Source organism: Pipistrellus kuhlii, unplaced genomic scaffold (assembly GCF_014108245.1).
Source record: "Pipistrellus kuhlii isolate mPipKuh1 unplaced genomic scaffold, mPipKuh1.p scaffold_m20_p_6, whole genome shotgun sequence".
Lineage (NCBI taxonomy): Eukaryota > Metazoa > Chordata > Mammalia > Chiroptera > Vespertilionidae > Pipistrellus > Pipistrellus kuhlii.
In genome coordinates, this window is record NW_023425562.1 from 79,892,613 (window position 1) to 79,907,764 (window position 15,152).

General features: G+C 52.2%; 1 protein-coding gene across 2 annotated transcripts in view; it reads left to right on the forward strand.

The window, feature by feature from the left end:
- The window catches only part of CASS4 (Cas scaffold protein family member 4), a 32,624-nt gene extending 19,796 nt beyond the window's left edge, over positions 1–12,828 (forward strand). For both annotated transcript variants that reach the window (XM_045574549.1, XM_036417576.2), the window contains 5 exons: positions 3,368–3,457; positions 5,802–5,882; positions 6,964–8,244; positions 9,564–9,641; positions 12,367–12,828. In XM_045574549.1, the coding sequence (XP_045430505.1) occupies positions 3,368–3,457; positions 5,802–5,882; positions 6,964–8,244; positions 9,564–9,641; positions 12,367–12,777 (1,941 nt within the window). In that variant the 3' untranslated portion in view covers positions 12,778–12,828. The remainder of the gene's footprint in view (positions 1–3,367; positions 3,458–5,801; positions 5,883–6,963; positions 8,245–9,563; positions 9,642–12,366) is intronic.
- The last annotated feature ends 2,324 nt before the right edge of the window (positions 12,829–15,152 follow it).

A 15,152-nucleotide genomic window follows, 5' to 3' on the forward strand; every position in this document is an offset into this window, starting at 1 on the left:
ATCCTGATGGGGAGGCCATGCCACTGTGGCATTATTTGTCATCAGGAAAAATTGAAGCTGCCTAAATGTCTGATAACAGGGGATGGATCATAAATGTGGGCATACTCCTGCAACAAGCTAGCATGCAGCTGTGAACAAAAGAGGAAGTAGTTGCCGAGACCGGTTTGGCTCAATGGATAGAGCGTCGGCTTGGGGACTGAAGGGTCCCGGGTTCGATTCCAGTCAAGGGCATGTACCTTGGTTGCGGGCATATCCCCAGTAGGGGATGTGCAAGAGGCAGCTGATCGATGACTCTCTCTCATCGATGTTTCTGACTCTATCTCTCTCCCTTCCTCTCTATACAAAATCAATAAAATATATTTTAAAAAAAAAAAGAGGAAGTAGTTTATCCTGGCCAGTGGCTCAATGGTTAGAGCAGCAGCCTGCCTACCGAAGGGTCACAGGTTCCATTCCCAGTCCAGGGTACGTGCCTGGGTTGCAGCATTGGTCCTGGGCCCTGGTTGGGGTGTAGGGAAGGCAGCCAATCAATGTCTCTCTTTCTCTTCCTCCTACTCTCTCTAAAAATCAATGGAAAAATACCTTTGGGTGAGGATTAACAACACAAAAAGATGAAGTAGTTCTCTAAAGTATTTATATAGGGGAATGAAGAACCATTTAAGTAAAAACCAAGCAAACGGAAACTAAAAATTCTGTGTGTGTGTGTGTGTGTGTGTGTATGTGCTCACACATTGAAAAAATGCACGCCACCAGTGGTTACCCTTAGGAAGTGGGATTGGCCGAGAAGAAAGTGAAAGAAAGCCTTAGCAGGGACCTTTATTTTTTCACTCCTATGTCCCCAGCCCAGGACGGTGGCCGGCATGGGGGGCACCCTGTACATATTTCACCAACTGAGAGGTTAGGAAGTCGATGTGTGTTACAGCATGGAGCCTTCATTACTCCTGAAATTCTTTTTAAACGGAAGGGTTTTTTTAAGACAAAAAGAAGCACCCAGTAAATGCAGAATGGAAAAAAAAAAAGTTAAAGAAGGGAAGGAATGAAAACAAAAAGGAGAAAGACAATAACGCACTGTTTCTCTGAGCCTGCACCTTCATGAGGTGCTGAGAACGCAGGACAGATTTGCAAAGTCTGCAGCCGCTGCGGCATTCCCTGCCTCCCAGCCTTCTCTTTCTGCTCCAGCGACAGTCCACCCAGCACAGCTTGGGCAGAGGTGGTGACAAGGCCTGTGTCTGGGAACGTCCACTCCCCATGGATGTGCTGGACTAAATCAGGTGAAGAGCAGGGACCAGGCCCAGCAAGGTCATGCTTGCGCCACCTGCCTGCCCACACCAGCTCCCAACGCCATCTGCACACAGGCAGGTGCTGGTTCCCTGAAAGGCTTTGAGTGCTTCAGACGTTCTAGCTCCCTGGGCTGCCACGCAGAGAAGCAGACCACTGTCCCACAGAACAGCCGCCCCTCAGGCACCAGCTGCAAACCCCCCAGGAGCTGGCTGGACCCTGCAGCAGCCTCTGTGGTAGACCCAGGTCCTCTCCTGGAATAGACTGTGCTGAAGTAAATTTTTCTTTTCAAAGATAAGTGGGGGGTGCCCACAGGTCACCAGGGGTCCCTAATGCCCTGCACACTGCCCCGTGAACGTTTGCTGAATGGTTGGAACAACACAAGGCTTCCCTCCGCGGCCTTGCACTTCCAGCCTGACGCCTGGAGGAACAGGAGGGTGGGTGTCTGTCTCCGCAGGAGAGGGCCAGGGCACGTGCCCTGAGCTGTGTCCTTGAGCGCGGAGTGTCCGTGGTGAGAGCCCGGGCCCGTGTGGGCGGCAGAAATCAGACAGAAACCACAGCTGCCGACGGGGAATTCAGAAACCAGGGGCTCCTCGCCAGGCCTCATGAGGCGGACCCCGTAAACCCCCGGGGGACTTTTCTACCTTTCATTCCCTCTGAGGTTCCCTCCGTAGCCGCCCGGCCACCACCGCCACCCTCTGGTTATTGCCTCTGTGCTGGGGGGTCTCGGGGAGCCCCTGGGAGCTTGGGATCCGGAGTCCCGGTTGGCCTGCCCGCCTGGGCCATCACAGACAGCGCTCCGCCCCTCCCCGCGGCTCTCTCTGCCTCCGTCACAGAAGCCACGGGGCCTATCATTTCTAAGGCACCTCCAGTCGCACTGTTTGGTGATTCTGAGTAATCTTGCTGCTGCTTCTACACAAGAAGGAAGGAACAGAAGACAGGGGACAGATAACCAGTGAGGCGTCCTCCCACACGACACGTCCCGCTTGTGCAATCGGCTGTTAGCCCTGCACCAGAGGCCGTCCAGGAGCACGCTCTCAGCAGGAGCTATCGTTGCTAGAACAAGACAGCTCGCAAGGCCAGGAGACCCATCTCACAGGCTCGCCTTACCCCTGGTCAACCGCCTCCTGATGAAGGCCGGCAAGATGGTGAAGACACGTCACTTTTCTCACGTCAGCTCTGAACTGCGTGTCAGCATCAGGCGTCTCGCTGGCTGGAAGGGACCTCCTGGACCCGGAGGTTAGAGGAGCCCTTCGTTTTAAAAATGAGGACACTGACTCCCAGGGAGGGAAAGGGCGGGTGGGCACTGCGATTGGAGCGCCTCGTTGGTCTGCGTGTCTGTCTGCGTCCCTACTGCCCGCACCCAGGACGAGACCCCGCACACCCTCGGCCTGCGTCTGCCTGACTCTGTGGCAACACTGCCTACTCTTCGCATTCGTTTTTTTAAATTGAGGTTTAACCTACAAATCCTAAAGGTACAGCTCAGTTACTAGGATTCAGATCAGGAAACAGAACAAAACTAAAAGCAAAACAAAAATAAATCTCAAGCTGTGCCAGAGAGCAGAGCCCCTCACACTTTCTCCTGGTCACTTCCCCCTGGGAAACCGCTTAGTTTTACTTTTTATTCCAACTTCCTTAGCACAGCACACGGGCCTGGCTTGTTAGAATCGCCAGAGGAAGAACATGTCCGATTTGGGTTTAAATTCAGAGAACAGGATTTCGTGTTTCAAGTGAAAGGGTCAGATCCCCTGAGGAAATCGCTCTCCAACCCACTAGTTCCTGGAGCCCCCTCCTAAGCCTTTCGAAACCATGCTTCTCAGATTTGCTCCTTAACTGATCGCCATCTCGAACCACGTGTTCCAAGAAACACTGGGCGTTGCTGAGCTGGCGCCCTCCCGCCCGAAGGCCCCTCTGCTCCCACAGGTGATGCCGCAGCTCCTGCGCCACAGTCAGAGGCATAAACACAGGGGCTGGGGTCCCAGGGTAGTAGCCGTCAGCAGAACCACCCTGGACAGCTGCGGGGAGGGGGGAGCGTAGTGTGGTGGAGTACTCGGGGTGACCTTTCCTTTCCCTGGTTCCTTTTCTCCCCAAGGCCGTCGTCCCGGTTCCCAGACCCGCCCAGGCCTCGTTGCTCGCTCTGTACGATGTGCCTGCCCAGAGCCGCAGCCCCTCGGCCTTGAAGGTGAGCCTTGACCCCGGCCCTGCTCCCCAGGGGTCTCTCAGTGTCACGGGGATGACCTCGGAGTGTCTGCCTGCTCCTGGCCCCAAAGGGCCTCCTCGCACTGCTCAGAATCCAGCTTTTGCCAGGGAGCCAGACCTGCTCAGAACTTTATGACCGAATGCTGAACATCTTTAAATCATCTGCTTCTCATTTGTAATAGACACTTAGGTCCATGCACACAGACTTATATGTGCATATACATATATGCATTTTAAGGATAATATTTTGAAAAATATTTGGGTTGGAGCAAAAGTAGATTTACAGTTGTGAGTACACAAAAGAGTTTATCCTTATATTATTATTTATTCTATTTTATTATTTTATTATTTTCCGCTAGTGGTCTGGCACATGAAATTTGTGCACGGGGGGGCAGGTCCCTCAGCCTGGCCTGCACCCTCTCCAATCTGGGACTCCTCTAAGGATGTCCTACTGCCAGTTTACAGGAATTGGGCCTAAACCAGCAGATGGATATCCCTCTCACAATCCAGGACTTCTGCCTCCTAACTGCTCACCTGCCTCCCTGCCTGATTGCCCCTAACCACTCTGCCTGCCAGCCTGCTTGCCCCCAAATGCCCCCCATACCAGTGTGCTCACCTCCACCTTCCCTCCCCTCTGACCTGCTTGCCCCCAACTGCCCCCCTGATGGCCTGCTCACACCAAACTGCCTCCCCTGCTGTCCTGATACCCCCCAACTGACCCCTACTGATGGCCTGCTTGCCCCCAGCTCCCTCCCCACACACTCCCCTCCCCCCCGCCGGCCTTATCCCACAACTGCCATCCCATCCTAGCCTGATTACCCACAACTTCCCTTTCCTCTTGGCCTCTAAGCACCTCTACCTTGGCCCCATCTCCATAGCTTTGTCCAGAAAAACATCTGGAAAGTCTCCCAGTCTAATTAGCATATTACCTTTATTTTAGTATAGGTAGAGGCCTGGTACATGGGTAGAGGCCAGCTGTTTTTTCCTGAAGGGTGTTCCGGATCAGGGTGGGGGTTCCCTTGGGGCATGGGGCAGCCAGGGCAAGGGGCCTGTGGTGGTTTGCAGATTGGCCATGACCCCATGGGGTAAGGGTCCCTGCTTGGGGGGCCTCGCCAGCCTGGGTGAGGGGCTGAGGAATGTTTTCAAGCTGGCCACACCCCATTCAGGGTGGGGGTTCCTGCTGGGGTGCCTGGCCAGCCTGGGTGAGGGGCTGAAGGCCATTTTTAGGCTGGCCACGTCCCCCAGCGACCCAGGCTCCCAGCCTCTCCTTCAGCCACAGCCAGGGTGGGTGGGTAACTTGGCTTCCTCTGTCACCGGGGGCAACCTAAACTTCCTACTCACTCCAGCTCCATGGCCACAGCCTTCTTTGTTGGGTTAATTTGCATACTCTCTCCTAATTGGCTGGTGGGTGTATCAGAGTGATGGTCAATTTGCATGTTTCTCTTTTATTAGTGTAAATATGAACAACTGTATCCCAACATTTTTTTAAAATATATTTTGTTTTTTTACAGAGAGGAAGGGAGGGGGATAGAGAGTTAGAAACATTGATGAGAGAGAAACATCCATCAGCTGCCTCCTGCACACCTCCCACTGGGGATGTGCCCTCAACCAAGGTACATGCCCTTGACTGGAATCGAACCAGGGACTCCTCAGTCCACAGGCTGATGCTCTATCCACTGAGCCAAACCTGTCAGGACTGTATGCCAACATTTTTTAGAAATATGTTTTTATTGGTTTCTGAAAGAGGAAGAGAGAGAGAGAGAGAGAGAGAAACATCAGTGATGAGGAAAAAAAAATCCACTGGCTGCCTCCTGCACACCCCACACTGGGGATTAAGCCCACAACCTTGGCATATGTCCTGACCAGGAATCTGTGACCTGGTTCATAGGTCGATGCTCAACCACTGAGCTATACTGGCCAGGATATAATCCTACTTTTGCCCCACTCTGCACATCAGAGTATTAAAGTCATCACTGGTTATATTAGCATTGATTACCTCTGGGTAATTACCTCTGGGGATAAAAATTTTAGATGCTTTTTAAAACTTACTTGTTTGTAACTGGTACGTCAAATTTGTAAGGCATGCCTCCTGTAATCAGAGGACAGTTCACTCACTCCTCAGCCCATCCGGGCTCCTGGGCTGCGGCACGTGGCCCGCGGCAGCACGTAAGCCCCAGCACGGAGCTCCATGGCCCACGCCCACGTCCTCAGCGGTTTGTGTTTGCATTTGGGAGAAGCACTGGCGTGGGAGAGCTGTGATGGCTTAGCCTTCAAGAAGGAAAAGCCCTGAAGGCTAAGTCGTGGTCCTGCTTTGTGGTCTCTCCCAGGAGCCGGGGAAGCAGCAGTTATACGACATCCCCGCCAGCCCCAGGAAGGCAGACCGCGGTCCCCCGGCCGGCCGGCCCAGCGTAAGTATGACCAGTGCTGAGACCCGGTGCCTCTGACCTGCTGAGCCTCCGGGACGGGTCAGCGTGGGCAAGATGGGCAAGGCCAGCTCCTCGTGGCAGACCTCATTTCTCGGAGCCCCTCGCCGCAGTGGTCCGCGAGCAGGGCGGCTGTGTGGCTGGGACAAGTCCTCTCGCCTCTGCAGCCTCCGTTTCCATTACAGACTCCTGGCGAGCATGGGGATCCCGGGGGGGGGGGGGGGGGGGGGGGGGGGGTGACCCAGTGCAGTGCTGAGCAGAGGAAGCGCTCAGCCAACCTTAGGGAAATGCCTCTTGCTATCTTGGGCCTCAGAGGCATGCTGTGTTTAAGTGGGTTTTTATTTGAATGTCAGGGAAACGCCTCAACCTGAGATCTGTGTCATCCCTGTTGACCCTGGATCCTGTCACATGTCTGCAATCGATATGTGCACGCCCAAGGTGATCAGGGAAGGCCTTCCAGGAGGGCTGGCGTCTGAGCAGTGTGATGAGGGATGCACAGATGGAAAAGAAAGGGGTGAGAGGCATTTAGAGCAGGGGCACAGTTTGGGCAAAAGTAAATATCTCAGTATAAAGTGACCATCCTGGGTCCAGGGAAGGGTAAACAGCTGGACTCACAGGGAGGTGGGAGCAGAAGGGGGAGTGTGATGGCAGCGGGAAGAGAGGCTCTAAGGTAAGGTGACCAGACATCCCACCTTTGGTCACCTTACTCTAAGGGAGTGGAACAAGGCTGTGAGGGGCCTGGAGAGACCAAGCGGGGGAGGCGGGGAGCCGCTGCAGAAGCTTGAGAAGGAGTGGCCATCAGCACAGCCAGTTAGCCAGGGCCTCTGTGGCCACAGGTGTAAAGTGAGCTATACTGGCCAGGATATAATCCTACTTTTGCCCCACTCTGCACATCAGAGTATTAAAGTCATCACTGGTTATATTAGCATTGATTACCTCTGGGTAATTACCTCTGGGGATAAAAATTTTAGATGCTTTTTAAAACTTACTTGTTTGTAACTGGTACGTCAAATTTGTACGCCTCTTCTTGCTGCTGCTAACCTGGTGACTTTGTGGTTCTCCACAGAGGCAGAGTGCTCCTGTGACAGCAACAGTTCCCTCGAGGACAGCCTGCTTCAAAACATTGCCAAACCCCCAGAAACCTGAGTGGATTTATGACATTCCAGCGTCTCCAGCAAAAGCTGGTGTGAGAAACATCTGTGCTGCCAGCGTTGTGGAAGAATCGGGGTCGCTCCCCAGATCTATGTCCGGCTTCCACAGTCCTCCGAGTAGCAGAGCGCAGCCCCTCGCTCCACTCCTGCATGGAGATGTGCCCATGCGGAACCCCAGCCTTCCAGAAGCCCCCGCCGGCCCCGGTCCAGTGCCGGGGGACACCTGCCCTCCCGATGGCGGAGTCAGCTACAAGGTCCCTTCCAGCTTCCTGGTTCCCCGCCTGGAGCAGCAGAACACCAAGCCCAACATCTACGACGTCCCTGTGGCCGTGCCCAGTGGCCCTCGGGCTGGAAAAGAGCTAGGGGACGCCGACAGGGCTTCAGAGGAGGCCTCGGACCCTCACTGCGCATGGCTCTCCAGACAGGCCACATGGCTTGCCCCTGAGACTGACAGACTGTCCGTGAACAGCTCTGACAGCAGGGCCAGCGTCATGTCCTCCTGCTCCTCCACGTCCACTGACTCCTCGTGTAGCTCCTCCTCCGAGGAGACAGCGAAGGAGCTGTCCTTGGACGTGGCCTTAGCCAAGGGGACGGTGACGGCCCTCCAGCAGAAGGTGGCCAGCTCGGTGGACAGCCTGATGCTCTTTGTGAGCAGGAATTGGAGGCTCAGAGACTCCCTGGAGGCCAACATCAAGGCGATCCGCAGGGCCGCCGACCTCATCGAGGAGTCCCTGAGGGAATTTCTAGACTTTGCCCGTGGAGTCTGCAGGGCCCCCTGTCACCTCCCCGGCAGTAGCCTCCAGGACAGAATGAGGGATCAGCTGCAGACAATCTCCGACTCCTACCACATCCTGCTGGAAGCCAAGGAGAGCCTGGAGGGCTGCCACTGGTCCCTGGATGTCCTTGTGACAGACAGAGCCCAGGGCAGCCTGGATGACCTGGAGAGGTTTGTCTCAGTGGCGCGGATGGTCCCGGAAGACATCAAGAGGTTTACCTCCATTGTCATCGCCAATGGGAGGCTCCTCTTCAAGCAGAACTGTGAGAAGGAAGACACCCCATCCTGGGCCCTCAGGAAAGAATTCAAGCTTGCAGAAGGCACCCAGCTTCCCCTGAGGGAAATGGAGTCCCACCAGCGGAGTGCGCCTTGTCCTCAGCAGAGGGAGGGCAGGCCCTGCCGGGCCAGTGTCTGTGAAAAGGTGAATCCGGGTTCTGACTGGTCTAGACTGGAGTGCTCTCCATGTGTACCTGGCGTGGGTCTCCATTAAGTCAGGTGCTGAGAGCCTTCCAGTAGCTGGTCAGGCTTTGGGAGCTGGATAGGCTTTGGGAGACAAGATTCCTGAAAGTAAAATTCCAGATGAAATCTTAGAAAGAAGTCAGCTATAAATATTCCTCTCTTTTCTACGTCCACCATGGCTAGAAAATGGTCTGATTCCTGAGTAGGGGCGACGGTGGATTGAGGAAATGAAAGAGACAGACACAAATATAGTAGGGAAAGCTGGGACTGATTGAGTCCTCTGATGGAGAGACAGCAAAAACCAGGAAGTTTTACGAAAGCCCAAGACAAAGGAGATTATGTGCATTCTTGTGGCTTCTTTGTAATGCTCTCTTCTGGGTGGGCCCAGATAATAGTATTTGTTCCTGGTGCTAGGCTGGATTTAGATAATGAAACCCACCCCCTGGCACCTGAGCTGAAGGTCAGGCTGACAACATACCTGCCTCTGGCAAGGTGTGTTTCCAGGACATGGCTCTGCTAACACCACTGGATTCAGCTGACAATAATTAGAGAAATGCTCATGTGCCTTCCCAGGTGCTCTCTACAGTCAGCTAAACATTTTAATGTTAAGGCAGATAGGATGTCTTCTAGAAATTTGGGGATTTGGAGTTTACCTCTGACATTAAGATGACAAAGGACTTAAAGAGCCATTCCATGAACAAATTTCTTAATTTCACAATCAAGGTTTTTTTGCATTTCTTGAAAGTTATGAATTTAGTCATGGTCAGTGTGTTTCTTAAAATGGAAGAAGGAAGTGTAAACCTCTTCCAGATTGTGTGTGGTCTCAACAGCCTCGAGACTCCAGTTGCTCTTAGAAAGACTCTGCTGCATGAGTTCAGATGCTATAGAAAGAGCACATCTGGTTCAGGAACTGCAAGTCCCTGGGGCTGTGTGGCCCAGGTAACTTGGTGCTTTGGGGCTCAGTCTTGGTATCTTGGAATTCTGCTAAAATGCCTTGTGGTATAAGAGCCACAACACACTCTAGACAAGCTAGAAATTGGGATATTTTGCATTTCCCAATTAAGTAAATACTTTTTAAAAGGGCCTGTGTGTCATTTGCTAGGCCATATCTGTAGACAGAATTCAGCGCTTGGGCGGCCAGAGTGTCCTTTGTTGAAAAAGGCTTCAGTTCACAAAACAAAAGCATGAAGAGGAGTGCTGGATTTCAAAGTGGGCTTAAAGAGCTAGCCAGCCTTACAAAAACCATTCAAAGGGGTGATTCAGAGGGGTTGTCTTTTTCAGAAGTTGCCTAACCTGGAAGAGAAAGTGAAGCCCATCCGGGAACAAAAGTTGGATGAAAACAAAGACTTAGAAACACAGGTAAGCCCATTGTGCTTATTTTAATTGATGACTTTTTCTTGGTGGCAAATGACAGCAGTTTTCCTTTCACCAGTTTAAAAAGTTTTAAAAGTTCCCTTTATATTAATATAAGTGGATCCATTTAAAGACAAAGATTAAGCAAGTTGGTGTTAAGAGAAAGCCAGGAAGAGCTTAACTTGTGAAGGTTTTCTTTGAATCACTGAAGCAGTGAGCCAGCCCAACCCCACTGGCTGGAGGCAGGGCGGGTGGCGGGGGGGGGGACACATGCGCACGATGTCCAACCATGCGGACAAGATCATTTGCCTTCTCAGAGGTAAACGAGGACAAGGACCCAGGCCTCCTGATCCACATTCCGGGAGCCTCCAGCACCTCTCTATGGGCCTGAAATCCTTGCTCTTTTCTTCGTGTGAAGTAAGCATTAGACCAGGCCTCTCAGATTGGAGAATATATCACAGGCTCCTGTGTCTCCTCCCCGCCACCCCCACTCCAACACACACAAAGTGTTTGACTCAGGAGGTCTGGGTGGGCCTGAGAACTCTCTTCTAACAAGTTCCTAGTGGAGCTGATGCAGCAGATCCAGGGGCCACATGGGAAATGATGGCTTTAGACAGACAGTGCTTCTCAGGGTGGGGGTGGGGGGTGGGGTGGAGCAAACTCCAGTGGACTCCAGACCAAATTAAAATTTAGGGAGCCTTTATTAGCCTGCCAGTGACTGCTCTGCCATTCTCCATGCAGAGAGTCCAGAGAGCAGCCCCAACCCTTTGTGCAGGACCACTTTTAAGCCCATTAACCACATCCTGTTTTTGCAGAACAAGTAACCCAAGACAAAACAGTATTTCCTAAGCAACATCAGGGTCATGCAATTGACGACCATGTTATTCACAGGGTAATCCTGTTCTTCAGAAAGCTGACAGTGTTCTATGAAAGAAGGCCTACGTGCTAGGAAAGGGCCATGAGACCCTATCATCTCAAGGCCTGGCCTGGTGTCAGCACTGACAATTCTATCTGGGGCATCGTCCATGGCCTCAGTAGTGCTAAAAAATTCCCACTCTCTCACAGGGGGCTCCGCTGGCCATTGTATGGTTGAACACTGCACCCCCAGCACTGTCTCTGGCTGCCTGCAGCACTCCCTGGTCAGTGTGATAGAAACCAGGAATATCCCTCAGTGCCAACGGCCCAGGATGAGAATCGTGGCCCATTTTTACTTATCTACAGTTAACACTTTCAGGCTAAGATGCTGATATTCCAACGTGTAGATTGTTGCTCCTCATCCCAGCCTCCGCTGCATCCTCCTTGTGCTCCCTGCCCCCAGAGATCCGTCTCAGCCAGCCCCCCCGCTCTTTCCTTCCCTTTGCCTGTCTGTCTTGGTTCATGTGTGCTGCTGTAACAAAGTCCTGTAGGTAGAGTGGCTGATAAACAACAGACATGTATTCCTCAGCATTCGGAAGTTAGGAGTTTGAGATCAGGGCACCAGCATGCTCAGGTTCTGGGACAGCTCCCTGCCAGGCTGCAGCCTGCCTTTGCCCTGTGCCCTCTGGAATCCTATAAGGGGCCCTGACCCCACCCCTGGGGCCCCACTGGTGGCTTCACCTAGTCCTAGTCACATCACAAAGGCATGCTCTCCTCATGCCTTCTTATTGGAGAGGGGAGCTTCAACATATGAATTTGGGGAGAACACAGTTAGGCCATACACAGTAGGAGTGCCTCTGGGCCGAGCATTTTGAGGTCACAGATCGATGAGGGCTTAAGGATGCAGCTTAACCAGAAGAATGGGTTTCAGACTTCGCGGACTCCAGATCTTTATTTTGCTCATTGAAGACTAGGCAGCCTCTTTCTTCAGGGAGCCTCTCTCCCCTCACTTACCACCTAGCAATGGGGTTTTCCGTTGCTCCATGAGTGGTCGCTGCTGTTAGATGCTGAAATCCCTCCACAGTGGGTAGGTTCTAGGGGGACCCTGGGTCCGCAGTCCAGAAAATAAAATTCATGAAAGTAAAATTATAGATAAACCTTATTAGCAAGCAAGAGAAATGGTTTTTTAAGTATTTATTTTTATTAATTTCAGAGAGGAAAGGAGAGGGAGAAAGAGAGAGAAACATCAATGACAGAATCATTTATTGGCTGCCTCCTACATGCCCCACACCGAGGATCAAGCCTCCAACCCCAGGCATGTGCCCTGACTGGGAATTGAACCATGACCTCCTGGTTCATAGCTTTTGCTCAACCACTGAGCCACCCAGCCGGGCATAAGAGATATTTTAACGCTGAGGCAGGTATGTCAGCATACTTAGATTTCTTCTGTTACATTTTGAGGGCCAGGGTCTACCTCTGATACCAGAGTTAGAAAGGAGTTTTTAAATCCTTTAAAATTTGTTCTATGAGGAAACATTTTAATCTCACCATCAAGTTTTCTTGCATTTTTCGAAAGTTGTAAATTTGGTCATTACCAATGTGTTTCTTCTGATGGTTTGTTGAGAGAATTGAATAAGATTTTATATATGTGTATAAAATATGTGAGATTATATATAATGCCATTCATAGGATTGTATATATCATAAAGTTTATATAACAGTGCTTTGAAAACATAAACCTTCATTTGTTAGGCAAATGTTGCACTACCACCTTTTCTCATCAAAAGTCTACCAAACCGGGCAAAAGCGGGGAACGGGGCCAGGCCCAACCTGTCGGTGGAACCCGCCTCTGACCCTGGCTCTCTTCCCTCCCCCAGGACCCCAGCGCCCCCGGACCCCTGCCTCCGGGCCAGCAGGACCCCGGGGAGAAGGCCCGCCTCTCGGAGCACTGCCGGCTCTATTTCGGGGCGCTCTTCAAGGCCGTGGGCGTCTTCCGGGACAGCCTCCTCCACGCCCAGCCCCCCGAGACCCTCGTGGCGCAGAGCAAGCTGGTCATCACGATCGGGCAGAAGCTGGTGGACACGCTGTGCAGGGAGACGCAGGACAGGGACGCGCGCAACGAGATCCTGCGCGGCAGCAGCCGGCTGTGCGGCCTGCTCAAGGCCCTGGCGCTGGCCACCAAGCGCGCCGTGCTGCCCCGCCCCGGCCCCGCCGCGCTGCAGGGGCTCCGCGCCGCCGCCCAGGAGCTGGAGCAGCACGCGCGGCAGTTCCGGGGGTCCTTGGACTGAGCCGCCCTCGGTCCCCTCTGTGATGGGGAAAGCTAACTCGCAGGGTGTGTGTGTGGGGGGGTGGGGGGGTGGGTGCACCGATGGGCAGAAGGGCCAGGTGCCCGAAGCCTAGGCAACCCCAGGACACTGACTCGTCCCATAGAGTCAGGGGAGAGAGGGGGGCATTGAGTAAGGACCTTGCTAAGTATCCATCACGTCGGGTCCGTGTACAAAGTGACACTAGAGAAACTGATTTTTATATTGGTCCATTGTGTGCCTGTTTTAAACCCATTCAGTGTTTATTTATTGGACACCCACTAGATGTGCAATTCTAGGCGCTGTGCGTGCAGCAGTGAAGGAAACGGAAGCCTCGCCCCAGGGAGCTTGCAATCCAGTGGGGAGGCAGAGAACACAGTGACTGAGAAGTACCTACACTGCGTGGCAGGTGCTAGGAGAAAAGAAAGGAGGGGTGGTGGGGAGAGACCTACTTCCAAATGAGTAAGGGTTGCATCTGTTAGCTAAGGTCATGGGTATTTCATTTTTGGTGGAATTGATTCTGTATCTTACACCAAGTATATATTTATATTTGCTATTTTGTCTTCACCGAGTTAAAGATGCATATGATACTTGCAGCATAGTCTGTTCTGTTGGGTTCCCTGTTAACTTATTTTGTACACTGTAGAGTCTGTGTTGATAAATTCAGCAAAGATCTGTACCTCAACATTTACATTATCATGTATAGTATTTGGTAGATATAGTCATGAAACATCCTCTGCACCAAGGCTTTCCTTGGAGGAGTCGTCGATTCGTGTCACCTGGATTCTGGTACCAAAGAAAAGCCTCAGTGCTCACTCTTGTTACCCAGATGCTTCTCCCTCAGCGTGCAGCGGGATGGAGCAGAGACCACGTTGTGCTGCACAAGGAAAAGCAAAGCCGCCCCTCTGTGGTCCAGGCAGGAAGTGTGTGGGGACAGACAGGATACCCATCTCCAGGCTCAGATCTAAACGTGCTCGGAGCTCCCTTGCATCAAACCACCTCCTCTTCTCCTAGCAACTGGGAGTGAAGGTCCATGTTTCTATATGCATCTCAGCCACAAAGCAGCATCTCTGGGCTGGTAGTCACCTGAAGTGGAACCAGGTTCAGTTCCTGCCTGCTGCTCTGCGTTCGGTGGCTGCTTTTAAATTGTTGGCAGCTGGAAGCTGGTTATTTTTGCTGTTAGTGTCGGGGTTCCTGAAGAAGGAGCCCATTGTGTGAGGTTTAGTACATCAGAATGGGAGATCCACCTTCTCTGAGCAGCTGTGACCGCATCAGTTAGAATTCCTGCTACAAGTGATCAAAGCCCATATCCAATCCCCCTTATGCAGTAAAGGAAATTTATTGACTGAAGTATCTTAAAACCACCCAGGTGCCAACTGGCTTCAAAACTGGCTGGTTTTAGCCCTGGCCATAATGGCTCAGTTGGTTGTTCTGTGCACCAAAAGGTTGCTGGTTCGATTCCTGCTCAGGGCACTTGCCCGGGTTGCAGGCTCGATCCCTGGTGTGCGTGCAGGAAGCAGCCAATCTCTCACATCGATGTTTCTCTTTCTCCCTCTCCCTTCCTTTTGCTCTAAAAAAATCAATAAAATAAAATATTTTTAAATCAATAAAAATGGATTTTTTAAACAAAGGCTATCTTGTTTTGGGTGCTGAACAGTATCCACAGGGCCCACTTGGTTAGTTCCATTTTCTCTGAGTTAACACTCATGATTGCAAAGTGGTGGCCCATGTTCTTGGTTTGTGGCATGTAATGCCCAAGTGGTCCTGGACATGGAATTCACCCCTACACACACACACCACACACACACACACACACACACACACCACACACCACACACCACACACAAACACACACACACCACACACCACACACAAACACACACACACACACACACACACACACTTGTGTCCTGACAGAAAGGCAAAGAGGTGTCTCTGCCAAGAACTGTGAAACATCTGAGATTCCCCACTTCTCCTTCAGATGATTATTAGCTCGCCTCTGTTTCATGGATGCAGACAGAAGATATGAGATTCTGGGATCAGAGACTATGCCGGGGGTGCCCACGACCACTCCCAGGTTCAAAGATTCGTGAGGAGGATTTGCAGGACTCAGCATATAGTTGGACTCCCGGCTGCGGTCAATCACAGTGAAAGGTGTGGGAAGGGAAAAGGTGGTGGGGTGAGTGCAGAGGAAACCAGGTTGAAGGTGCCAAGAGTCCTCTCCCAACAGACAGCTTGTCTCTCCCAAGGTAATGAGTTGTGACAACACAGGTGAAGTGCCACCAACCGGGAAGCTCATGAGAAACCGGCACCAGGGTTTGTATGGGGGCTGATCATGTCAGCAGCCTCTGTGTGGCATG